The sequence below is a fragment of the Pristiophorus japonicus genome, chromosome 2 (genome assembly GCF_044704955.1).
Source record: "Pristiophorus japonicus isolate sPriJap1 chromosome 2, sPriJap1.hap1, whole genome shotgun sequence".
Classification (NCBI taxonomy): Eukaryota; Metazoa; Chordata; class Chondrichthyes; family Pristiophoridae; genus Pristiophorus; species Pristiophorus japonicus.
Genome location: NC_091978.1, coordinates 175,313,288 through 175,341,096, shown reverse-complemented (window position 1 = coordinate 175,341,096; position 27,809 = coordinate 175,313,288). Strand labels below are relative to the sequence as shown.

Sequence of the window (27,809 nt, the reverse complement as noted above, 5' to 3'; positions counted from 1 at the left end):
GGGGTCCGATTCCTGATTGCCGGCCAATAACGTTCAGGCATCTGGATGTCTGCTGAAAACAGGGCCAGGCTCTGATGCTCCCTACTCACCTGTGCCGATACTCATCGAGAAGACTCACACATTAATAATGGCCATATAGAAAAGGCGTCAGAGAGCGGCCAGCGCCAGTGAAACCACACTAACAATGAGTCAATACCTTTACTGGAAGAAGGAAAATTGGAGAGATCAGCTCTCTTCCAGGTAGCTCATTCTACGCTAATTATATTTCATACAGAAAAGACAATTTCCTCAAAACATTACCTGAATCATAAATAATGTGCTTTTTCCTGTGTATTGGTTTTTGTTTTGCTGATATCGAATTGGATGAATCCTTTCCCTGAAAATAAAAAGCAAACAAACCAGTCAGCGTGCATCATTAGCTGAAGTTGGACAAGAGTCCTGATTATATTGCCCATTGCCTGAGATGCAAGTTGGCAGTCCTTGTATCTACACCTTATTTCAATGAAGCATTAATGCCAGTGAAGCATTCAGTACCTTATAAAATGGGCATAAAGTAACTGACCTTGACATCCGTTTTCTTCTTCGCGTCTGAAGTTCCCTTGCCAACATTTTTCATTTTGTTCTTTTCCAAAGCCTCACTCCCAGTTTTTTTCCCAGTAGGAAGTCCACCAAAGAATCTTCTGATGTCCTATGAATATAAAACATTAAAACAACTGTTTAGTGAGAATGTTGAGATAAATTGCATTTCCATAATAGAAAAATGCACATAGGCTGGTGCACCAAAATTCAGATTGAGTGAACATATGTACACTAAATGGCCCATCAGTGGCAATTCACAGACACACTCAGTGTCGGAGATCAGAGTTACAAGGGAAGCCTGAAAACACTTCTGCCCTGAAAGCAGATGGATAGTAAACACTATGGAAGGGTATATCTGGAATATTATTTCAAACTAGGGCAAGGTTAGGACAAGGGGACTTCCGACTTCAAAACTAGTGAATAGCAAATGTAAAACCAATGCATCACAAATTTCTTCACGCAAGGACTGATCCAATACATCAAATAGACCTCCGGGTGGACTACTGAAGGCAAAATTCATGGATCAATTTTAGAAAGAAATTAGATGCTGCAATTGTGGGGTATAGAGTCTCTCTCGAAGGGGGACGGGCCAAATAGGCCAATTTTATTACTTATTCTGGAAAACTTCTGTGAACTAACAGCCAGCATGTTTCATACAATAAACCCCAAGATTTAAAGACAATAATTACTCCATTTTTTTTCTTGCTAATTAGCTCCATTCCCTCCTGAAAGATTGAACTCCTCGCTGAGGTGCAATTCCACAGATGCATGTAGCTTCCTCACAGAAATGGTCAATTTTCATGTAGTGTCAGCAGACTATCCTACCATGGGTGTCTCAGCCATATGTTCTTATGTAAGCTCAATCCTGTCCTCAAATGACATCAGTGCACTCACACTTCCAACAGGGGCAGATCCCTGGCAATTGGCCAACTGTAACACTGCTACAAGCATCTCAGCAATAACCAATCATAGAATGATACATCACAAGAGGCGGCCATTCAGCCAATCATGCCTCTGCCAGCTCTTTGGTAGAGCTATCTAATTAGTCCCAAGTCCCTTGCTCTTTCCCCATAGCCTGATGATGTTTTTCCCTTCAAGTATTTATCTAATTCTCTTTTGACTGTTACTATTGAATCAGTTTCCACCATCCTTTCAAGCAGTGCATTCCAGATTACAACAACTTGCTGCGTAAAAAAAGTTTCCTCATCTCGCCTCTGGTTCGGACGAAGGCGACGACAACTTGCATTTACATAATGCCTTTAACATGGCTCACGGCGCTTCGCAGGAGCATTATCAAAAAAAAATCGACACCGAGCCACATAAGGAAAGCTTGGTCAAAGTGATAGGAACATCTTAAAGAAGGAAAGAGAGGTAGAGAATTCCAGAGCTTAGGGCCTTGGCAGCTGAAGGCATGGCCACCAATGGTGGAGCACTTACAATCAGGGATGCTCAAGCGCCCTCAAATCTATGTCCTATGGTTACTGACCCTTGTCACTGGAAATAGTTTCTCCTTAATTACTCTATCAAAACCCTTCATGATTTTGAACACCTCTATCAAATCTCCTTTTAACCTTCTCTGCTCTAAGGAGAACCACCCCAGCTTCTCCACTCTCTCCAAATAACTTAAGTCCCTCACCCCGGGTGCCATTCCAGTAAATTTCTTCTGCACCCGATCCAATCGTAGACATCCTTCCTAAAGTGTGATGCCCAGAATTAAACAATATCCCAGCTGAGGCTTAACCACTGTCTTATACATGATCAAACCTGGAATCTTTTCAATCGCCTTAACCGGGTTGAGCCATTGAGAGGGATATTAATCCACTCTTTAAAAAAAAAACAGGCACAATTTCCATTTTTTCCTCCTTTCTTAAAAGAAAATTATTGAGCAGCACAAATTAGGACCACTTTCTTGATTGTGGTATAATAGAATACATGGTACTTCCCAATGTATACATTGGAGGTCTTGTACAGTCCGGTACAATTAGATGGTATTACTCAATGACAACACAGATTTAATTTGTTCAGCAGGGTTTTGAATTCTTGTCCCGATTTGCCTCTGCTTTCTGTTGTCTCATCTCCACAGTCCACTGTCGAGCAAGAACGGTTCCAGTTAAATGGCCCTTATCAGTGGCAGTGTTTCTTTCGACAGCAGACTTGACTTTGCCAGCAACGCTGTAACGAATGAAATGTTGCTGCCTCCAGAGGATGAGAGATTCACCCCAGGAAGTGGTTTCTCTGGAGGCAGCAACACCATCAGAATTGTAGTTTCATTCCACTGTATGTAATAAAGCAATGACATGAATGTCCTGCTTTTCTCGCCATTGTACTACAATTACACAATGTGTGTCTTACTGTGGTTAGTATCGAGAGAGTCCAGAAATTAAGAAAAAACACAGGGCATACCATACCTGTGTGGCCAAGTGGCATCACAAGACATCTGAAAAATGCTGGCGGGATGTGGAGAAAGCACAATCTTACACATCTTCTGAATGGTCCAAAGATTATAAACATGCCAGCAATCAAAAAGATACAGTGCATCCTAGGACTTCCCTTGAAAGAAATTCCCTCAAGGTCGATGGTGGAAAAAATTCTGGGATCCTCCTGCTTGCAAGTTCATCATGGTATATCCCTCTGAAGTGACCGAACACACCCCTCCCCAATTCAAACAAGTACAAATGCAGCAGATGGGCGGATCTGAAGAAATTATATACTGGTTGAATAACTTGGATGTGAGAAAACTTGGCCCTCATTCTTGGTGTATTTCTCACAGCAAGCAATAAAACCAACAACCCTAAAGCTAAAGCAGTCACTGCACATGTATGGGTCAAGTCAATAGTCACAACCACTTCATGCATATAGAGCCTTTACTGCTGTAAAATGGCCCAAAGAGCTTCACAGGAGGGTTATCAGACAAAATGTGTCATTTGTCATGAGGACAGGAGACCAAAAGCTTGGTCAAAGAGGTAGGTTTTAAAAAGCGTCTTAAAGGAGGAGAGAGAGGGCAGAGAGGTTTAGGGAGTAAATTCCAGAACTTCAGGTTTAGACAGTGGCAAAGGAAATTGAGGCTGCGCAACTGGCCAGAATTAGAGAAATGCAGTGACATAAGAACATAAGAATTAGGAGCAGGAGTAGGCCATATGATCCCTTGAGCCTGCTCCGCCATTTAATACGATCATGGACTCAGGTCCACTTCCCTGCCCGCTCTCCATCACCCCTTAATCCCTTATCAGTTAAGAAGCTGTCTATCTCCGTCTTAAATTTATTCAATGTCCCAGCTTCCACAGCTCTCTGATGCAGCGATTCCACAGATTTACAACCCTCAGAAGAAATTCCTCCTCATCCCAGTTTTAAATAGACAGCCCCTTATTCTAAGATTATGCCCCCTAGTTCTAGTCTCCCCCATCAGTGGAAACATCCTCTCTGCATCCACCTTAATCAAGCCCCCTCAACCTTACACGTTTCGATAAGATCACATCTCATTCTTCTGAATTCCAATGGAGTAGAGGCTCAACCTACTCAACCTTTCCTCATAAGTCAACCCCCTAATCTCCGGAATCAACCTGGTGAATCTTCTCTGAACTGCCCCCAAAGCAAGTATATCCTTTCGTAAATATAGAAACCAAAACCGTATGAAGTATTCCAGGTGTGGCCTCACCAATACCCTGTATAACTGCAGCAAGACTTCCCTGCTTTTATACTCTATCCCCTTTGCAATAAAGGCCAAGATTCCATTGGCCTTCCTGATCACTTGCTGTAGCTACATACTAACCTTTTGTGTTTCATGCACAAATACCCCCCAGGTCCCGCTATACTGCAGCACTTTGCAATTTTTCTCTATTTAAATAAGAAGTTGCTCTGATATTTTTGTGTCTTTCTAGCATTATACTCTATCTGCCAAATTTTTGCCCACTCACTAAGCCTGTCAATGTCCTTTTGCAGATTTTGTGTGTCCTCCTCACACATTGCTTTTCCTCCTATCTTTGTATCCGTCAGAAAACTTAACTACGTTACACTCAGTCCTTTCTTCCAAGTCGTTAATATAGATTGTAAATAGTTGGGGGTCCCAGCACTGATCCCTGCGGCACCCCACTAGTTACTGATTGCCAATCCGAGAATGAACTATTTATCCCGACTCTCTTTTCTGTTAGTTAGCCAATCCTCTATCCATGCCAATATATTACCCCCAACCACATGAACTTTTATCTTGTGCAGTAACCTTTTATGTGGCATCTTGTCAAATGCCTTCTGGAAGTCCAAATACACCACACCACTGGTTCCCCTTTATCTACTCTGTTCGTTACATCCTCAAAGAATTCCAGCAAATTTGTCAAACATGACTTGCCCTTCATAAATCCATGCTGACTCTGCCTGACTGAATTATGCTTTTCCAAATGTCCTGCTACTGCTTCTTTAATAATTGACTGCAACATTTTCCCAACCACAGATATTAGGCTAACTGGTCTATAGGTTCCTGCTTTTTGTCTGCCTCCTTTTTTAAATAGGGGCCTTACATTTGCAGTTTTCCAATCTGCTGCAACCTCTCCAGAATCCAGGGAATTTTGGTAAATTACAACCAATGCATCCACTATCCCTGCTGTTACTTCTCAAGACCCTTGGATGCAAGCAATCAGGTCCAGGGGATTTATCCGCCTTTAGTCCCATTATCTTACTGAGCACCTCCTTAGTGATTGTATTAACTTCCTCCCTCCCCCCTCCTCCGCCCATAGTCCCTCGACTATTCCACCGTTGGGACATTGTTTGTGTCCTCTACCATTAAGACTGATTAAACAGAGTTTCTGCCATCTCCATATTCCCCATTACTAATTCCCCAGTCTCATCCTCTAAGGGACCAACATTTACTTTAGCCACTCTTTTCCTTTTTATATACCTATAGAAACTCTTGCTATCTGTTTTTAAATTTCGCGCTAGTTTACTTTCATAGTCTATCGTCCTTCTTTGATCATTTTTTTGGGGCTTTTCTTTGCTGGCTTTTAAAAGCTTCCCAATCTTCTGTCCTCTAACTAGTTTTGGCCACTGTGTATGCCCTTGTTTTTAATTAGATACCGTCCTTTATTTCTTTAGTTAGCCACAGATGGCTATCTTTTCTTTTACACCCTTTTCTCCTCACTAGAATACATTTTTCTTGAGTTGTGAAATAACTCCTTAAACGTACACCACGGTTCATCAACTGTCCTACACTTTAATCTATTTTCCTAGTCCATTTTAGCCAAATCTGCCCTCATACCTTCATAGTCTCCTTTATTTAAGCTTAGTACGCTGGTTTGAGATCCAACTTTCTCACCCTCCATCTGAATTTGAAACTTAACCATGCTATGATCACTCATTCCAAGGGGATCCTTTACGAGGATATTGTTTATTAATCCTGTCTCATTACACAGGACCAGATCCAAGATAGCCTGCCCCCTGGTTCGTTCCGTTACATACTGCTCAAGGAACCCATCCCTTATGCACTCTATGAACTCTTCCTCAAGGCTACCCTGACCAATTTTATTTGTCCAATCAATATGGAGGTTAAAATCACCCATGATTATTGCTTGTTCCCTTTTGAAAAGCCTCAGAGTTGTCGGCTGGAGGAGGTTACAGGAGATAGGGAGGGGCGATGTCAAGGAGGAATTTGAACACAAAGATGAGAATTTCAAATTCGAAGCATTGCTGATCCGGGAGCCAATGAAGGTCAGCAATCACAAGAGTAATCGATGATTGCCGCCTGTATCCCAACTCGTACCAGAGATTTGGATGAGCTCAAGTTTAGAGGGTGGGAGAGGCGAGGAGGCCAGGAGAGCATTGGAGTGGTCAAGTTCAGGTAGCAAAGGCATGGATGAAGATTTCAGCAGCAGATGGGCTGAGGCTGGGACTGAGACGGGCAACTTATGAAGGTGGAAGTAGGTCTTGGTGACGGGAGAGGATATGGGCTCACGGTCAAATAGCACGCCAATGTTGCGAAGAGTCTGCTTCAGCTTCAAACAGTGGACAGGGAGAGGAATGGAGTTGGTAGCTAGGGAATGGAGTTTATGGTGGGGGCCATTGACTTTGCAATAGAAACATAGAAACATAGAAAATAGGTGCAGGAGTAGGCCATTCGGCCCTTCTAGCCTGCACCGCCATTCAATGAGTTCATGGCTGAACATGCAACTTCAGTACCCCATTCCTGCTTTCTCACCATACCCCTTGATTCCCCTAGTAGTAAGGACTTCATCCAACTCCTTTTTGAATATATTTAGTGAATTGGCCTCAACAACTTTCTGTGGTAGAGAATTCCACAGGTTCACCACTCTCTGGGTGAAGAAATTTCTCCTCATCTCGGTCCTAAATGGCTTCCCCCTTATCCTTAGACTGTGTCCCCTGGTTCTGGACTTCCCAAACATTGGGAACATTCTTCCTGCATCTAACCTGTCTAACCCCGTCAGAATTTTAAACGTTTCTATGAGGTCCCCTCTCATTCTTCTGAACTCCAGTGAATACAAGCCCAGTTGATCCAGTCTTTCTTGATAGGTCAGTCCCGCCATCCCGGGAATCAGTCTGGTGAACCTTCGCTGCACTCCCTCAATAGCAAGAATGTCCTTCCTCAGGTTAGGAGACCAAAACTGTACACAATACTCCAGGTGTGGCCTCACCAAGGCCCTGTACAATTGTAGCAACACCTCCCTGCCCTTGTACTCAAATCCCCTCGCTATGAAGGCCAACATGCCATTTGCTTTCTTAACCGCCTGCTGTACCTGCATGCCAACCTTCAATGACTGATGTACCATGACACCCAGGTCTCGTTGCACCTCTCCTTTTCCTAATCTGTCACCATTCAGATAATAGTCTGTCTCTCTGTTTTTACCACCAAAGTGGATAACCTCACATTTATCCACATTATACTTCATCTGCCATGCATTTGCCCACTCACCTAACCTATCCAAGTCGCTCTGCAGCCTCATAGAATCCTCCTTGCAGCTCACACTGCCACCCAACTTAGTGTCATCCGCAAATTTGGAGATACTACATTTAATCCCCTCGTCTAAATCATTAATGTACAGTGTAAACAGCTGGGGCCCCAGCACAGAACCTTGCGGTACCCCACTAGTCACTGCCTGCCATTCTGAAAAGTCCCCATTTACTCCTACTCTTTGCTTCCTGTCTGACAACCAGTTCTCAATCCATGTCAGCACACTACCCCCAATCCCATGTGCTTTAACTTTGCACATTAATCTCTTGTGTGGGACCTTGTCGAAAGCCTTCTGAAAGTCCAAATATACCACATCGACTGGTTCTCCCTTGTCCACTCTACTGGAAACATCCTCAAAAAATTCCAGAAGATTTGTCAAGCATGATTTCCCTTTCACAAATCCATGCTGACTTGGACCTATCATATTACCTCTTTCCAAATGCACTGCGATGACATCCTTAATAATTGATTCCATCATTTTACCCACTACCGATGTCAGGCTGACCGGTCTGTAATTCCCTGTTTTCTCTCTCCCTCCTTTTTTAAAAAGTGGGGTTACATTGGCTACCCTCCACTCCATAGGAACTGATCCAGAGTCAATGGAATGTTGGAAAATGACTGTCAATGCATCCACTATTTCCAAGGCCACCTCCTTAAGTACTCTGGGATGCAGTCCATCAGGCCCTGGGGATTTATCGGCCTTCAATCCCATCAATTTCCCCAACACAATTTCCCGACTAATAAGGATTTCCCTCAGTTCCTCCTCCTTACTAGACCCTCCGACCCCTTTTATATCCGGAAGGTTGTTTGTGTCCTCCTCAGTGAATACCGAACCAAAGTACTTGTTCAATTGGTCCGCCATTTCTTTGTTCCCCGTTATGACTTCCCCTGATTCTGACTGCAGGGGACCTACGTTTGTCTTTACTAACCTTTTTCTCTTTACATATCTATAGAAACTTTTGCAATCCGTCTTAATGTTTCCTCTATCTTTAGATAGAGGAAATTTCCATTTATTGAATATTGGATGTCAGACAAGCAACGTGACAAATCAGAGGCAATGGAGGGGTCGAGAGCGATCCACTTGAATATAGACCGGTCAGCCTGACATCGGTAGTGGGTAAAATGATGGAATCAATTATTAAGGATGTCATAGCAGCGCATTTGGAAAGAGGTGACGTGATAGGTCCAAGTCAGCATGGATTTGTGAAAGGGAAATCATGCTCGACAAATCTTCTGGAATTTTGAGAGGATGTTTCCAGTAGAGTGGACAAGGGAGAACCAGTTGATGTGGTATATTTGGACTTTCAGAAGGCTTTCGACAAGGTCCCACACAAGAGATTAATGTGCAAAGTTAAAGCACATGGGATTGGGGGTAATGTGCTGACGTCGATTGAGAACTGGCTGGCAGACAGGAAGCAAAGAGTAGGAGTAAATGGGTACTTTTCAGAATGGCAGGCAGTGACTAGTGGGGTACCGCAAGGTTCTGTGCTGGGGCCCCAGCTGTTTACATTGTACATTAATGATTTAGACGAGGGGATTAAATGTAGTATCTCCAAATTTGCGGATGACACTAAGTTGGGTGGCAGTGTGAGCTGCGAGGAGGATGCTATGAGGCTGCAGAGTGACTTGGATAGGTTAGGTGAGTGGGCAAATGCATGGCAGATGAAGTATAATGTGGATAAATGTGAGGTTATCCACTTTGGTGGTAAAAACAGAGAGACAGACTATTATCTGAATGGTGACAGATTAGGAAAAGGGGAGGTGCAACGAGACCTGGGCGTCATGGTAAATCAGTCATTGAAGGTTGGCATGCAGGTACAGCAGGCGGTTAAGAAAGCAAATGGCATGTTGGCCTTCATAGTGAGGGGATTTGAGTACAGGGGCAGGGAGGTGTTACTACAGTTGTACAGGGCCTTGGTGAGGCCACACCTGGAGTTTTGGTTTCCTAACTTGAGGAAGGACATTCTTGCTATTGAGGGAGTGCAGCGAAGGTTCACCAGACTGATTCCCGGGATGGCGGGACTGACATATCAAGAAAGACTGGATCAACTGGGCTTGTATTCACTGGAGTTCAGAAGAATGAGAGAGGATCTCATAGAAACATTTAAAATTCTGACGGGTTTAGACAGGTTAGATGCAGGAAGAATGTTCCCAATGTTGGGGAAGTCCAGAACCAGGGGTCACAGTCTAAGGATAAGGTGTAAGCCATTTAGGACCGAGATGGAGAAACTTCTTCACCCAGAGAGTGGTGAACCTGTGGAATTCTCTACCACAGAAAGTTGTTGAGGCCAATTCACTAAATATATTCAAAAGGAGTTAGATGTCGTCCTTACTACTAGGGGAATCAAGGGGTATGGCGAGAAAGCAGGAAGGGGGTACTGAAGTTGCATGTTCAGCCATGAACTCATTGAATGGCAGTGCAGGCTCGAAGGGCCGAATGGCCTACGCCTGCACCTATTTTCTATGTTTCTAAAGTATCCAAAAATCAGGACAACCAGATAAGGCGGCATAACTGCCTCTGCAAGAAACCCGACAACACCCTCAAAGAACGAGACACCAGCACCAACTACCAGGGTTATCTACATATTAACATTTAGGTAACTAGTCATTCTCTGCTATGAACATCAGGAAAATATGTAATGCAATACTAACAGCAAGATAACTTTAGAGCAAAACAATCTATTTAGCAAGACTGACATACACAATGCATCTTTTTTCTCCACACAGTTTAAAACAGTCAAGCTCTATCCAAGTGGCACCCAACCAAAAAAAACAATTCTAACGCATTCAGGCAAACAGGATCAAAGTTTCTCAGTAATATCTTTTATAAGAACATAAGAAATAGGAACAGGAGTAGGCCATATAGCCCCTCAAGCCTGCTTCGCCATTCAATAAAATAAGGCTGATCTGATCATGGACTCAGTTCCACTTCCCCGCCCGCTCCCAATAACCCCTTATCATTTAAGGTTAGGTGAGTGAGCAAATGCATGGCAGATGCAGTATAATGTGGATAAATGTGAAGTTATCCACTTTGGGGGCAAAAACACACAGGCAGATTATCTGAATGGTGGCAGATTAGGAAAAGGGGAGGTGCAACGAGACCTGGGTTTCATGGTTCATCAGTCATTGAAAGTTGGCATGCAAGCAGTGAAGGCAGCAAATGGTATGTTGGCCTTCATAGCTAGGGGATTTGAATATAGGAGCAGGGAGGTCTTACTGCAGTTGTAGAGAGCCTTGGTGAGGCCTCACCTGGAATATGGTGTTCAGTTTTGGTCTCCTAATCTGAGGAAGGACATTCTTGCTATTGAGGGAGTACAGTGAAGGTTCACCAGACTGATTCCCGGGATGGCTGGACTGACATGGGGAGAGACTGGATCAACTGGGCCTTTATACACTGGAGTTTAGAAGGATGAGGGGATCTCATAGAAACATAAGATTCTGACGGGACTGGACAGGTTAGATGCAGGAAGAATGTTCCCGATGTTGGGGAAGTCCAGAACCAGGGGACACAGTCTTAGGATAAGAGGTAGGCCATTTAGGACTGAGATGAGGAGAAACTTCTTCACTCAGTTGTCAACCTGTGGAATTCCCTACCGCAGAGAGTTGTTGATGCCAGTTCATTGGATATATTCGAGGGAGTTAGATATGGCCCTTACGACTAAAGGAATCAAGGGGTGTGGAGAGAAAACAGGAAAGGGGTACTGAGGGAATGCTCAGCCATGATCTTATTGAATGGTGGTGCAGGCTCAAAGGGATGAATGGCCTACTCCTGCACCTATTTTCTATGTTTCTATATTAAGAAACTTTCTATTTCTGTCTTAAATCTGTCGTAAATTTATTCAATGTCCCAGCTTCCACAGCTCTCTGATGCAACAAATTCCATAGATTTACAACAAGAAATGTCTCCGCATCTTTTTTAAATGGGTAACTCCTTATTCTAAGATCATGCCCTCCAGTTCTAGTCTCCCCCATCAATGGAAACATCCTCTCTGCATCCACCTTGTCAAGCCCCCTCAATCTTCTCTGTTTAGATAAAATCACCATTCATTCTTCTGAATTCCAATGAGTAGAAGCCCTACCTATTCAATCTTTCCTCATAAGTCAACCCTCATTCTCCAGAATCAACCTAGTGAACTTTCTCTGAACTGCCTCCAAAAGCAAGTATACCCTTTCGTAAATATGGAAACCAAAGCTGCACAGTATTCCAGGTGTGGCCTCACCACTATCTTGTCTAGCTGTAGCAAGACTTCCCTGCTTTTATACTTTATCCCCTTTGCAATAAAGACCAAGATATCATTGGCCTTCCTGATCACTTGCTGTACCTGCTGAAACTGGCACTTTTCAATCTTTCTCCATTTAAATAATAACTTGCTCTTTGATTTTTTTTCTGCCAAATTGCATGATCTCACACTTTCCAACATTGTACTCCATCTGCCAAACTTTTGCCACTCACTTAGCCTGTCTATGTCCTTTTGCAGATTTTGTGTCCTTCTCACACATTGCTTTTCCTCCCATCTTTGTAACGTCAGCAAACTTGGCTACGTTACACTCAGTCCCTTCTTCCAAGTCGTTAATATAGATTGTAAATAGTTGGGGTCCCAGCACTGATCCCTGCAGCACCCCACTGGTTGCCAACCAGAGAATGAACCATTTATCCCGACTCTGTTTTCTGTTAGTTAGCCTAGCCTCTCTCCATGCTAATATATTATCGCCAACCTTGTTTACTTTTATCTTGTGCAGTAACTTTTTAATGTGGCACCTTGTCAAATGCCTTCTGGAAGTCCAAATACACCACATCCACTGGTTCCCCTTTATCCACCCTGTTCGTTACATCCTCGAAGAACTCCAGCAAATTTGTCAAACATGACTTCCCCCTTCATAAATCCATGCTGAGTCTGCCTGACCGAATTTTGCTTATCCAAATGTCCTGCTACTGCTTCTTTTGCTAATATTTCAATATATAAAATGGTGGACAGTTCAGTAACAATGTTCAAGCCTAAAATGATCAATGCAGGTATCCCCACCTCCTCCATCAATAACTTTTTTTAATACGTTCTTATTCCACACTAGACAATTATGCACGGGGCAGGTAAATGACCAGTTTCCTCCAACAGTGCTGAGATGGTGCTGGAATGGTGCACAATGACACATCCAATTATTCCACCAAACTACATCTCCAGACAGCCTGGCTGAGACTAGGAACTCACCATTTCAAGAGGCAATAAACAAACACTGCTGAGCCCACTACTTATTTCAAAGCAAGAACCTAGTCAACAAAACATTAGCAACAAGTGGTTTGACACACCAGCGAATCTACCCAGTAAATAGCAGAGTCATACAGACCAAGAAAGTCCAAAATTCAATTCCCAGTCTTTGCTGATTCAGCCAAGATGGCTCAAAATTTGGATCTCCTCTATTGCTTTCCTGTAACTCCTGCTGAAAGTGCATTTGTGAGCATTAGATAAAGACGATTGGACTTAACTGTGATGTCCACCTCATAGCTGAACAACCTGCTGGAGATTATTTTCAAGGTTCACAAATGAATAAAATGCACTTGGGCGAGACAATGGAGGGGAACCAGTGCCCGTATAGCCATAACACAGCAAAGTGTCAACACCTTTAAGAGCAGGAAAAAAAGAATTGAGCTCAGCCGCCCCCCCCCCCCCCCCCACCACCACCACCCCCCAAACTGTATAACTTTGTTGATGCATGTTCAATGAAAGCTTCTGACTGGCAAAGAGAATCCGGTCCCCTACTATCCCTGTGCAATAGTGCTCCAGGCTTGCGCAGTCCTCGATTCCACATTTCTGATGCCCCAAAAAAAAGAGAATTCAAAATTCAGGAGTTTTTCTACACCGTGTTTATTTTTATGTGTGAGTACAAGAATATCAAAGTGTGTTACAGGTCAGCGCAGTGTGAATATGGTGACATTAAAATAAACTCTCAAACTGTAATTGTACATGGCTTAACAGGAGACAGACCAGTCTTCAAAAAGGACAGCTATATTGAGATCAGTCAGTGCCTCTGTGCAGGCAAATCTTCCCGTTGCTCTTCATTTCGAGTGCAGTTCCCACCACTCCAGCTGCAGACCAATTCCTCTTAATTTTGTATTGTCTATTGCTTGTCCCACCTTCACTCAAATGGGCGGTCACCTCAATTCACTTTCCAGTCAAGAAACATTTCACACTAGGAAAACCAGTACGATCGCTGCAAGACCCATGGTCCCAAAATATAAAATTTACATAATTAATCTCATTTAATGGAAGTGAGTAACATGAATCAAAACTGCACATTTAGCAAGAAACTCTAATATAGAAAAGATCCTATGCTAAAATTTGACAAGTAATTTCCTATTTTTTTTGCGCCCGCCATTTATAAAATCTTGGAGAATGAGGGTAGAAAAGGATGGAAGATAAAATTTAGGACAACTTAAGTAATATCACAAGCACAGAGGGTGTCTGCCCTTTTGGGCTTTTTAAACCAAGGGAGAAGAGGAATAAAAATTGATTGATTTTGCATCACATTTCCTTCTCGCAAAAAAAAGATTTTGAAATACTCACTCAGGATAAGCTCTAAATTATGAAAAGCTCCAGTTTCTTCTCCCTCCCAATTCAAATTAGCATTAATATCCTAATACCAGCAGTTTTTGAAATTATACTATCTACAGTCATACCTCAACAGGTGGGTCTCATGCCACTTGCTGTGACGGTCCAATTCAGCACTGCCACAATGTTAGAAAAGTTCTTGTTCTCAGGCTGCTTGTTGTCCAGTTTAGGATGTCAGTAGTAACATCGCAGCAGAATAAAGTCGGAAGAGAAAGCATCTTTTCACATCGGCAGTTCTTTGAAGCCATGGACAGTTGGGTGGTTCCACACCAACACAAAACCTGTACAGTGATGTACAAATACTACAGAACAAGGCCCCTGTTCATTGCACCCACATTAGACAGAAAAAGTTTTTGGCAGAAATAAACACTACAGCACATCTTTTTTGTCAGCTTGTAATCTCAATAGAAGCAACAGAGCCAGTAGAAAACCTGCAAGGACATAATCGGGTGCCGAAGACATGATCCTGCTATGCTCAGATTGACAGATTCTGTGCATATATACATCTTATTCCTCCTCATCCTCCCGGCAGCATTTGATAGTGAACCACACCATCCTCCTTCACCGTCTTACCTCAGTGGCACTGCCCTCGCGTTGTTCCATTCTTACATATCCCACCACATCTCCTGCAATACATTTTTCTCCAATTCAGACCAAAGTTCCATCCCTGACATTGTCCCATTCCTCATTTTCATGTTGCATTTCAGTATCATCTGCAAGCATGAGTTTGGCTTTCACATGTATGCTGATGAAACCCAGATTTCCCCATTGCTAAATTGAATACCACTGCACGACACTGGGCTTCAAACCCAACATCCCATCCATTACCAAGATCATCTACTTCACCTCCAACCCCACTAGTCGCCACCCCAACCTCACTGAAATCCTCATTAATGCTTTTTGTCACTTTCAGACTATTTTTTCAACACCCTCCCAAACGCCAGCTTGCATACAGTTCGCCAAAACTCTTGCCCACATCCTATTCCACATAAATTCCCACTCACCTTTTACCTTATCCTTCCCAACCAGCTTTCCCAACTGGTTTCTGACCCTTCAGTGCATTGATTTCAAAGTTCTCCACCGGTCAAATCCCTCCACAGTACTGCTTCTCCCAACCTCAACTAGGCTTGTGCCATGACTTGTGCCCTCCACTTTTCAAACACCAGTTATGACTCTGCTATCAACAGCAGATCCTTCAACATCTTATCCACACACTTCGAAACTTCTCTCCCTTCGCATCATTACATCCCACTTTCAAAATCCCTTTAAACAGCAAACTTGCATTTATATAGCACCTGTCACAACCTCAGGACATCCCAAAACAGTATGCAGCCAATGAAGTATTTATTTTGGTGTAGTCACTGTTGTAATGTATGAAATTTTAAAATTCTCATCTTTATTTTAAAATCCCTCCATGGCCCCGCCCTGCCATCTCTCTAACCTCCTCCAGTCGTACAACCCCCCGGGATCACCACACTCCAATTCTGCCCTCTTGCACAATCCCAATTTTCATTGCTTCACCATTGGCAGCTGTGCCTTCAGCCCTATGTTCTGGAATTCCCTCACTAAACTTCTCCGCCTCCCTAGCACGCTCTCCTCCTTTAAGGCACACCTTAAAACCCACCCAATATCACCTTGGTGTCAAATTTTGTTTCATGATGCTCCTGGGGACGTTTTACTACAAATGAAGGTGCTATATAATTGCAACTTGTCATTGAAACGCAGCAGCCAATTTATGCACAGCAAGGTCTACCAAACAGCAATGTGATAATGACCAGATAATCTGTTTTAGCAATGTTGGTTAAGGGATAAATATTGGCCAGGACTTCTTTGAAGTAGTGCCATGGGATCTTTTACATCCACCCGAGGACAGACGGGGAGCTAGCTTTAATGTTTCATCCAAAAGATGCACTTCTGACAGTGCAGCACTCCCTTGTACTGCACTGGAGTGTCAGCCTAGATATTGTGCTCATCTCTGAAGTGGGTCTTGAACCCACAACCTTCTGAGTCAGATGAGTGCACTACCAATTGAAACACAGCTGAAATTCATGCTCTGAGCATTAGAATAAATATGGGCTGAGCAATCACTATGTCTCTGATCATAGAGCACAGATGATTGATTGGCCAAGGTAGCCTTGAGGAAGAGTTCAGAGTGTATCCGGGATGGTTTCCTTGAACAGTACATTGCGGAACCAACCAGGGAGCAGGCTATCTTAGATCTGGTACTGTGTAATGAGACAGGATTAATAAATTATCTTAGTAAAAGATCCTCTAGGAAAGAGCGATAACATGGTTGAATTTCAAATTCAGTTGGAGGGTGAGAAAGTCGGATCTCAAACCAAATCAGTCTCCTGATTCTAAATAAAAGGTGATTACAAAGGTATGAAAACAGAATTGGCTAAAGTAGTCTGGGAAAATAGATTAAAGTTCAAAATGGTTGAGGAGCAGTGGCAGGCATTTAAGGAGATATTTCATAACTCTCAACAAAAAAATATTTCAGTGAGAAGGATAGACGAAGAGAAGAGAGAACCATCCGTGGCTAATTAAGGAAGTAAAGGATGGCATCAAATTGAAAACAAAGGCATACAAAGTGGCCAAGATTAGTGGGAGGCCAGAGCATTGGGAATTTTTTTTAAAAACCAGCAAAGGACGATAAAAAAAAGAGGGAAGATAGATTATGAGAGTAAATCAAGAAATATAAAAACAGATAGTAAGAGCTTCTACAGGTATATAAAAAGGAAGAGAGTAGCTAAAGTAAACATTGTTCCCTTAGAGGATGAGACTGGGGAATTAATGGGGAACAGGGAAATGGCTGAGACTTTGAACAAATATTTTGTATCAGTCTTCCCAGTAGAAGACACTAAAAACATCCCAATAGTGGATAATAAAGGGGCTATAGGGAGAGAGGAACTTAAAACAATCACTAAAACTAAAGAAAAAGTAGCCAGTAAAATAATGGGACTAAAGGTGGACAAGTCCCCTGGACCTGATGGCTTACATCCTAGAGTCTTAAAAGTGGCTGCAGAAATAGTGGATGCATTGGTTGTAATCTACCAAAATTCCCTGGATTCTGGAGAGCACCCAGCGGATTGGAAAATCGCAAATGCCATGCCCCTGTTTAAAAAAAGGAGGCAGACAATACGCAGGAAACTATAGACCAGTTAGCCTAACATCTGTCGTTGGGAAAATGCTGGAGTCCATTATTAAGGAAGCAGTAGCAGGACATTTGGAAAAACAAAAACATAAAATATGCAGTCAGCATGGTTTTATGAAAGAGAAATTATGTTTGACAAACTTGCTGGAGTTCTTTGAGGATGTAACGAGTAGGGTGGATAAGGGGGAACCAGTGGATGTGGTGTATTTGGATTTCGAAAAGGCATTCGATAAGGTGCCACATAAAAGGCTACTGCACACGATAAAACCTCACAGGGTTGGGATAATATATTAACATGGATAGAGGATTGGCTAACTAACAGAAAACAGAGTCGGGATAAATGGATAATTTTCCGATTGGCAAACGATAACTAGTGGGGTGCCACAGGGATCAGTGCTGGGGCCTCAACTATTTACAATCTATATTAATGACTTGGATGAAGGGACCGAGTGTAATGTTGCCAAGTTTGGTGATGATACATAGATGGTTGGGAAAGCAAGTTGTGAGGAGACAAAAAATCTGCAAAGGGATTATAGACAGGCTAAGTGAGTGAGCAAACATTTGGCAGATGGAGTATGTGGGAAAGTGTGAGGTTATTCACTTTAGCAGGAAAAATAAACAAATTAGCTGAGAAAAATTAAAAAATGCTGTAGTGCAGAGGGACCTGCGGGTCCTTGTGCATGAAACACAAAATTAGCATGCAGGTGCAGCAAGTTAATCAGGAAGGCAAATGGAATGCTAGCCTTTATTGCAAGGGGAATAGAGTATAAAAATAGGTAAGTCGTGCTACAACTGTACAGGGTATTGATGAGGCCACACCTAGAGTACTGTGTACACCTTATTTAAGGAAGGATATACTTGCATTGGAGGCAGTTCAGAGAACATCAGAAACAGGAGCAAGAGTAGGCCATACGGCCCCTCGAGCCTGCTCCGTCATTAATATGATCATGGACGATCCGACCATGGATTCGGGTCCACTTCCTTGTCTGCTCCCCATAACCCCTTATCAGTTAAGAAGCTGTCTATCTCAGTCTTAAATTTATTCAATGACCCAGCTTCCACAGCTCTCTGAGGCAGCGAATACCACAGATTTACAACTCTAAGAAATTCCTCATCTCAGTTTTAAATGGATGGCCCCTTATTCTAAGATTATGCCCCCTAGTTCTAGTCTCCTCCATCAGTGGAAACATCCTCTCTGCATCCACCTTGTCAAGCCCCCTCATAATCTTATACATTTTGATAAGATCACCTCTCATTTTTCTGAATTTCAATGAGTAGAGGCCCAATCTACTCAACCTTTCCTCGTAAGTTAACCCCTTCATCTCCGGAATCAACTTAGTGAACCTTCTCTGAACTGCCTCCAAAGCAAATATATCCTTTCCTAAATATGGAAAGCAACATCCAGGTGTGGACTCACCAATACCCTGCATAACTGTAGCAAGACTTTCCTGCTTTTATACTCCATCCCCTTTGCAATAAAGGCCAAGATTCCATTGGCCTTCCTGATCACTTGCTGTACTTGCATACTAACCTTTTGTGTTTCATGCACCATGACCCCTAGATCCCACTGTACTGCAGCACTTTGCAATTTTTCTCCATTTAAATAATAACTTGCTCTTCGATCTTTTTCTGTCAAAGTGCATAATCTCACACTTTCCAATATTATACTCCACCTGCTAAGTTTTTGCCCACCCACTTAGCCTGTCTATGTCCTTTTGCAGGTTTGTGTCCCCCTCACTCATTGCTTTTCCGCCTATCTTTGTATAGTCAGAAAACTTGGCTACTTTACATTCGGTCCCTTCATCCAAGTCGTTAATATAGATTGTAAATAGTTGGGGTCCCAGCACTGATCCCTGCCACACCCCACTAGTTACTGATTGCCAACCCGAGAATGAACCATTTATCCCGACTCTGTTTTCCGTTAGCTAATCTTCTATCCATGCTAATATATTACCCCCAACCCCATGAACTTTTATCTTGTGCAGTAGCCTTTTATGTGGCACCTTGTCAAATGCCTTCTGGAAGTCCAAATACACCACATCCACTGGTTCCCCTTTATCCACCCTGTTCATTACATCCTCAAAGAATTCCAGCAAATTTATCAAACGTGACTTCCCCTTCATAAATCCATGCTGACTCTTCCTGACTGAATTATGCTTTTCCAAATGTCCTGCTACTGCTTCCTTAATAATGGACTCCAACAATTTCCCAACCACAGATGTTAAGCTAACTGGTCTATAGTTTCCTGCTTTTTGTCTGCCTCCTTTTTTAAATAGGGGCATTACATTTGCAGTTTTCCAATTTGCTGAGACCTCCCCAAAATCCAGGGAATTTTGGTAAATTACAACCAATGCATCCACTATCCCTGCCGCTACTTGTCTCAAGACCCTGGGATGCAAGTAATCAGGTCCAGGGCATTTATTCACCTTTAGTCCCATTATCTTACCGAGTACCACCTCCTTAGTGATTGTGATAAGTTCCTCCCTACCTATAGACCCTTGACTATCCACTGTTGGGATATTTTGAGTGTCCTCTACCGTAAAGACTGATACAAAATATTTGTTCGGAGTTTGACATCTCCATGTTCCCCATCATTAATTCCCTGGTCTCATTCTCTAAAGGGACCAACATTTACTTTAGCCACTCTTTTCCTTTTTATATACCTTTAGAAACTCTTGCTATCTGTTTTTATATTCCATACTAGCTTACTTTCATAGTCTATCGTCTCTTTCTTAAATCATTCTTTTATAGTCATTCTTTGCTGGCTTTTAAAAGCTTTCCAATCTTCTGTCCTCCCACTAGTTTTGGCCACTTTGTATGCCCTTGTTTTTAAATTGAATACCATCCTTTATTGTTTAGGTTAGCCACAGATGGCTATCTTTTCTTTTACACCCTTTCCTCCTCACTAGAATATATTTTAAGAGTTATGAAATATCTCCTTAAATGTACACCACTGTTCATCAACCGCCCCACACTTTAATCTATTTTCCCAGTCCACTTTAGCCAACTCTGCCTTCATACTTTTGTAGTCACCTTTATTTAAGTTTAGTACACTGGTTTGAGATCCAACTTTCTCACCCTCCATCTGAATTTGAAATTCAACCATGCTATGGTCACTTATTCCAGGGAGAACCTTTACTAGGAAATAGTTTATCAATCCTGTCTCATCACACAGGACCAGATCTTAGATAGCCTGTCTCCTGGTTGGTTCCATTACATACTGCTCCAACCCATCCCTTATGCAGTCTATGAACTCTACCTCAAGACTACCCTGATCCACTTGATTTGTCAATCAATATAAGAGGTTAAAATCACCCATGATTATTGCTGTCCCCTTTTTACAAGCCCCCACTATTTCTTGGTTTATGCTCCGACCAACAGATTTGCTACTGTTAGGGGGTCTATAGACTACGCCCACCAGTGACTTTTCCCCCTTATTGTTCCTTATCTCCACCCAAACTGTTTCAACATCCTGATCATTTCAGCCAATATCAAGGTTCACTTGGTTGATTGTTGAGATGAAGGGGTTGACTTACATAGAAATGTTGAGCAGGCTGGGCCTATACTCATTGGAGTTCAGAAGAATCTTATTGAAACATGTTGATAATGTGGGGGCTCGACAAGGTAGATGCAGAGGGGGAATCTAGAATGAGGGGGCATAGTTTCAAAATAAGGGATCGCCTAGTTAGAACTGAGACGAGGAGTAATTTCTTCTCTCAGAGGGTCATTAAATCTGTGCAATTTTCTGCCCCACAGAGCTGAGCCATTGAGGTGGAGATAGACAGATTTTTGAGCGATAAGGGAGTGAAGGGTTATGGGGAGCAGGTAGGAAAGTGGAGCTAAGCCCATCAGATCAGGCATGATCTTATTAAATGGTGGGGCAGGCTCAAGGGGCCAGATGGCCTACTCCTGCTCCTATTTCTTATGTTCTCCACACCTGACTTTAAACAGAGACATCTGTAGTTACCCGATTTCTCCTTGGTCAAGTCATAGAAGTTTTGGAGCTGGTTTGTATATTGTTCTTCCAATCTGGTTGCAAGGAATTTACATCTTTGCACAACATATACACACACACACACACACAAATGCACTTATTGACAGACAAGTCTCAGAAGTCCCTCATCAATCCAGAGGAACATAAAGGAGCTTTCACAAAACAGGCTCTTGTCCTACTCCTGATCCCCAAGATATGAAAAGTTCAAAAGTTGCCCTTGGGGTTTCAGCTCCATGAGTGGTCACTTCACTTCTGAATTCTCCCAGAGATGATCATCCACAACTTTTGATGGAATTCACTTCCCCTCCCTCAGCCTGAACAGGAGATTTCAGCAGGGTGTGGACCCACTGTTCCCATTCACTAACATGGATCACCTTTATTAGATCAACTGTACATGCTTAGATTTCTATGTATAACTCTACTGACCAATTCAACTCCTTGTCACAGAAAAACTCCACTCCCTCCATAAGTTATGATTTTCAGCCAGAAGAAGTGTCTCAATCAGCTGGACTCAAGACAGGCAAATATTTACACAGGGAGCTTTTCAAATGCCATCTGACCCCAACACACAGGCAGAGTAATCAGAGTGATGGGCTTTACCTAGATTCCTTCATATATAACAGTCAGGGAACCACGGCAGACCAACCCCACCCCATCCATCAAATGCTCAAAAAGGAGGGAAAAAAAGAGATTACAATAAAAAAAACAAATGTCATGATCGCGACGGAACTGCGGCCAAAGAAGAGGTGCAGACCCGAGAGAGAAGGGCGGAGTGTCGGTGAGACCCGAGAGAGGGGAGCGGGGGAGAGAGAGCAGGGGTGGGAGGGAGAGAGAGCAGGGGGGGGGGGAGGGGGGGAAGAGAGAGAGAGGAGCGGAGCAGGCCCCGCCCCGACACCGGGCCCATTCACCAAACACTCGGCCCCGGGACCACTCGGCCGGCAGCAAAGGCCGGTGCACGGAGACTGCTCCCGGCCAGGGCCCGCCCTCACTCACTCACTCACCGCGGCCCTCTCACTCCCTGCGCACTCACCATGTCGCCGTCCTTCCGCCACTACATTTGGCGCCAACAATTTCAACGCGCAGGCGTGCGGCGCATGGGGATGACGTCAGGCTCCAGCTGGCCGCGGAGCTCGAATCAGGTGACGTTTGATTGACAGGTGCCGAGCCAGCAGGCAACTGGCGACATTTAGGTCACAAAGAAGAAAGCAAGCAGTTACAATGAAAACTGTATTTTACCTCGGGATGTGCATATTTGGACCATTTCCTTCTTCAGCAGCCGCCTACACGGTACAAGCCAGGTTAAAACAGCTCCATTTTAGCAGCTAAATATTACACTCTCCAGACCCAGATTACTGTCAGACAACATCATGGAGACCAGCTATTGCATTTGTTTGTGCTTTTACTCCAACTCACTCTTGCTCATCACGAATGACACTGCTAAAAATAAGATCCACTACCTCGAGTGCTGTCTCATTGATCCACAGCTGAAATATCCTTATCTCAGGATTTTAAATTCTTAAATCATACATTTATTTTGTGCATCCTTACTTTGTTAAGCGAAGCAAAAGAGGAAATCGCAGAGGCATTGACAATCATTTTCCAGTCCTCTCTGGCTTCAGGTGTGGTGCCAGAGGATTGTAGGACTGCTGATGTGATACCTTTGTTTAAGAAGGGAGAAAGGGATAGACCGAGTAATTACAGGCCAGTCAGCTTAACGTCAGTGGTGGGAAAATTATTGGAAAAAATCTTGAAGGACAGGATAAATCTTCACTTAGAAAGACACAGATTAATCAAGGACAGTCAGCACGGATTTGCTAAGGGAAAGTTGTATCTGACTAACTTGATTTGAATTTTTCAAGGAGGTAATCTGGAGGGTCGACGAAGGCAAAGTGTATGATGTAGTGTATATGAATTTTAGCAAAGCTTTTGGTAAGTTCCCACATGGCAGACTGGTCACAAATGTAAAAGCCCATGGGATCCAGGGCAAAGTGGCAAGTTGGATCCAAAATTGGCTGAGAGGCAGGAAGCAAAGGGTGAAGGTTGATAGGTGTTTTTGCAACTGGAAGGATGTTTCCAGTGGGGTTCTGCAGGGCTCAGTATTCGGTCCCTTGCTTTTTGTGGTATACATCAATGATCTAGACTTGAATATAGGGGGTATGATTAAGAAGTTTGCAGATGATACAAATACGGGCTGTGTGGTTGATAATGAAGAAGAAAGCTGCAGACTGCAGGAAGATATCAATCAACTGGTCAGGTGGGCAGAACAGTGGCAAATTGAATTTAATCCAGAGAAGTGTAAGGTAATGCATTTGTGGAGAGCAAAAAAGGAAAGGGATTACAGGTGCAGCGCCTAAAATCCGGAACCCTCGGGACCGAGGCCGTTACGGATTCCAGGCTTTTCCAGTACTTTCGATTTGCTTTCTGACGTCTCGAATCCGGAAACACCCGAGCCCAGGTTCATGTATTTCCGGATTTCGGAATGTCAGAAAGGCAGGGGGTGGTGGTGGGGGGAGATTCCCCGCCAAGGAGCTGTTCAAGCCGAGGAGGATGTCGACAGGCCGGCCCTGCCGAGGAGGATGTCGTCGATGTAATGTATATAATGACTCGAAAGACTTATTACTGTAAATTCACTCAGGTGCAAACCTGGTTCAACTTTATTCGCACCCAAAGTGCGCACATGACATGGTACTCGCTCTTATATACCAGGGCCCGCGCCAACGCGTGTACAGCCTGATGATCTCCGACAGTGGCGCCCCCTGGTGTCTAGTGACCCCAAGCATCAATACATGACAACATCCCCCTTCAAGATCTTAGTATCAGTCTTTTTACAAATGAAGACGGTCTGGGGCTTTTTGCCCATGAGTTGATCGTCTCAGTTCAACTCCAGTTCTGGGCGAGCGTTCTGAGTCAGCTATAACTGGAGACTGAGTAACCGATCTGATGGGAGTGGTAATGACCCTATCAGAGACTTAAAGTCCAGATTCAGTAATGACAGCAGAGTCTTCTGATGAATGAACATTGGTTGGTTGGTCACTGACTGCATCTTCCTCAACCGGTTCGAGTTCATCCGTGTGCCGCAGTTTTATCCGATCAACATGTTTCCTGCATGTTTGCCCATTCTTGAGCACGACAATAAACAATCTGTTACCCTCCTTGGCCGTAACAGTATCGACGATTCATTTTGGACCTTGACCATAATTCAGCACATAAACTGGATCGTTGAAAGAGATGTCACATGACGCAGTAGCACGATCATGATACCATTGCTGATTTTTGACGTCTGTTTTCAACATGCTCATTCAAATCAGGATGGACAAGAGAAAGCTTGGTCTTGAGACTTCTCTTCATCAATAGTTCAGCAGGGGAGACCCCAGTAAGCGTGTGAGATTTTGTCATGTAACTAAGCAATATACATGACAAATGAGTGTGTAGTGAACCCTGAGTCACATGTTTCATGCTCATGCTTTGCTTGATCGTTTGAAGCGCACGCTCTGCTTGACCATTAGACACAGGACTGAATGGAGCAGGCCTTACATGTCTGATACCATTGAGTTTCATGAATTCCTGAAACTCAAGACTTGTGAAGCAAGATCCGTTATCGTTCACAACAATGTCAGGCAAACCATGAGTAGCAAACATGACACAAAGGCTCTCAATAGTAGCTGTGGATGGACTGGATGACATAATAATACATTCTATCCACTTAGAATATGCATCCACCGCAGCAAAAAATATCTTTCCCAGGAAAGGACCCGTAAAACCGATGTGCATCCTCAACCATGGTTTAGATGGCCACGACCAAAGAATCAGCGGAAATTCCACTGGTACTTTACTTAGCTGCATGCAAGTATTGCACTGATGCACACATGGTTCCAGATCAAAATCAATTCCAGGCCACCATACATGAGCCCTGGCAATGGCTTTCACCATGACAATACCAGGATGAGTGCTATGTAGTTCACATACAAATCTTTCTCTGCCTTTCTTGGGCATTATAACACGATTGCCCCACAGTAGACAATCTGACTGAATGGATAGTTCATCTTTGCGACGATTGTAAGGTTTGGTCTCACCACACATCTCCATAGGTATTGCAGACCAAGCACCACTGAGGACACGTTTCACAACCGATAAAATAAGGTCATGGCTGGTCCAGATCCTAACTTGTTGAGCAGTGACAGGTGTTCCTTCACTCTCAAAAGCATCCATTACTAACAGTAGATCTGCAGGTTGAGGCATGTCCACTTCAGGTGTGGGCAGCGGCAGATGACTCAATTCTCAGTGCCAGGTCTATGACAAATAACATAATCATAGGCAGACAATGTCAACGCCCACCTCTGGATACAGAACGATGCATTGGTATTAATACTTTTATTTTCCGAAAACAATGAAATGAGTGTCTTGTGATCCGTTTAGAGTTCAAAATAAAGACCAAACAGGTACTGATGCATCTTTTTGACCCCATACACACAGGCCAAAGCTTCTTTTTCTACCATGCTGTAAGCACTTTCTGCCTTTGACAAACTTTTCGAAGCATACGCAACAGGTTGTAGCTTACCCGACTCATTTGCTTGTTGGAGTACACAGCCAACCCCATATGATGAAGCATTACAGGCCAATACAAGACACTTACATGGATCATAGTGAACAAGCAGCTTGTTCGAACAGAGCAGATTCTTGACTTTCTCAAAAGCTTTATCTTGAGATACACCCCAGACTCAGTTGTCACCTTTTCTTAGCAGCATGTGCAGTGGCTCTAACAAAGTGCTCAATCTGGGTAATAAATTATCGAAGTAGTTGAGTAGCCCAAGGAATGAATGCAGCTCCGTCACATTCTGATGTCTGGGTGTATTTTTGATGGCCTTGGTTTTCAAATCAGTAGGCCTGATGCCATCAGCAGCAACCTTCCTCCCCAGGAATTCAACTTCAGCTGCCATGAAGACACACTTCGAATGTTTCAGCCTGAGTCCCACTTTGTCCAGACGGTGTAGGACTTCTTTAAGATTGTTCACATGTTCAGCAATGTCGCTGTGACCAGAATGTCATCTTGAAACACGACAGTTCTAGGAACGGACTTCAGTAGGCTCTCCATATTCATCTGAAATATGGCTGCAGCCGAACAGATTCCAAAAGGACACCTGTTGTAAACAAACAGTCCTTTATGAGTGTTCATGCAGGTGAGTTTCTATGAAGTGCCGACAAACTCCTGTGTCATGTAGGCCGACGTCAGATGGAGTTTAGTGAATGACTTTCCACCAGCTAGCTTGGTGAACAGGTCATCAGCCTTCAGTAGGGAATACTGATCCTGTTTCAAAAATCGGTTAATCATAACCATAGTCTCCACAGATCCTGGCAGTGCCATCACTCTTTAACACAGGAATGATAGGACTGGCTCATTCGTTAAATTCGACTGGTGATATGACCCTTTCACGTTGGAGTCTGTCAAGCTCAATTTCGACCTTCTCCCTCATCATGTACGGCACAGACTGAGCTTTGTGATAGACAGACCTTGCATCAGAATCCAGGTGAATCTGCACCTTGGCTCCAGTAAAATTGGCAATGCTCAGTTCAAACAAAGAAGGAAACTACTTCAGCACTTGAGCACACGAAGTGTCATCCACCGAGAACAACGCTTTGATATCATTCCAGTTCCACTTGATTTTCTCGAGCCAATTCCTGCTGAACAGCATTGGGCCATTGCCTGGGACGATCCATAATGGTAAATCGTGAACCACACCATCATACGACACCTTGACTACTGCACTGCCAATCACCGGTATGAGTTTCTTAGTGTAAGCACGCGACTTGGTATTGACTGGACTCAGCTTAGACTTCACAGCCTCAGTGTCCCACAGCTTGTCGAATGTCCTTTGGCTCATTATTGACAGGCTCGCACCCGTGTCCAGCTCCATTGATACAAGCACACCATTCAGCTTCACATTAACTGTGTGTTTCTGTGTGTGTGTGTGTGTTGCTCTTTGTGTGTGTGTGTTTCTGTATGTGTGTGAAACATAGAAAATAGGTGCAGGAGTAGGCCATTCGGCCTTTCGAGCCTGCACCACCATTCAATAAGATCATGGCTGATCATTCACCTCAGTACCCCTTTCCTGATTTCTCTCCATACCCCTTGATCCCTTTAGCCGTAAGGGCTATATCTAACTCCCTCTTGAATATATCCAATGAACTGGCATCAACAACCCTCTGCAGTAGAGAATTCCACAGGTTAACAACTCTGAGTGAAGATGTTTCTCCTCATCTCAATCCTAAATGGCTTACCCCTTATCCTTAGTCCCCGGTACAGGACTTCCCCAACATCGGGAACATTCTTTCTGCATCTAACCTGTCCAGTCCCATCAGAATTTTATATGTTTCAATGAGATCCCCTATCTTTCTTCTAAACGCCAGTGAATACAGGCCCAGTCGATCCAGTCTCTCCTCATATGTCAGTCCTGCCATCTCGGGAATCAGTCTGGTGAACCTTCGCTGCACTCCCTCAATAGCAAGAAGGTCCTTCCGCAGATTAGG

General features: G+C 43.5%; 1 protein-coding gene across 3 annotated transcripts in view; it reads right to left on the bottom strand.

Annotated features, from left to right (window-relative positions):
* Positions 1-22,383, bottom strand: part of rfc1 (replication factor C (activator 1) 1) — a 90,524-nt gene extending 68,141 nt beyond the window's left edge. For 2 of the 3 annotated variants that reach the window (XM_070870432.1, XM_070870438.1), the window contains exons 1-3: positions 22,315-22,383; positions 563-688; positions 301-376 (exon numbers count right to left, since the gene is read on the bottom strand). In XM_070870432.1, coding sequence (XP_070726533.1) covers positions 301-376; positions 563-688; positions 22,315-22,317 — 205 coding nt within the window. In that variant the 5' untranslated portion in view covers positions 22,318-22,383. Of the gene's footprint in view, positions 1-300; positions 377-562; positions 689-14,204; positions 14,418-22,314 lie in introns of all 3 variants that reach the window. The other variant, XM_070870433.1, reaches the window with a different exon arrangement.
* Positions 22,384-27,809: the final 5,426 nt, after the last annotated feature.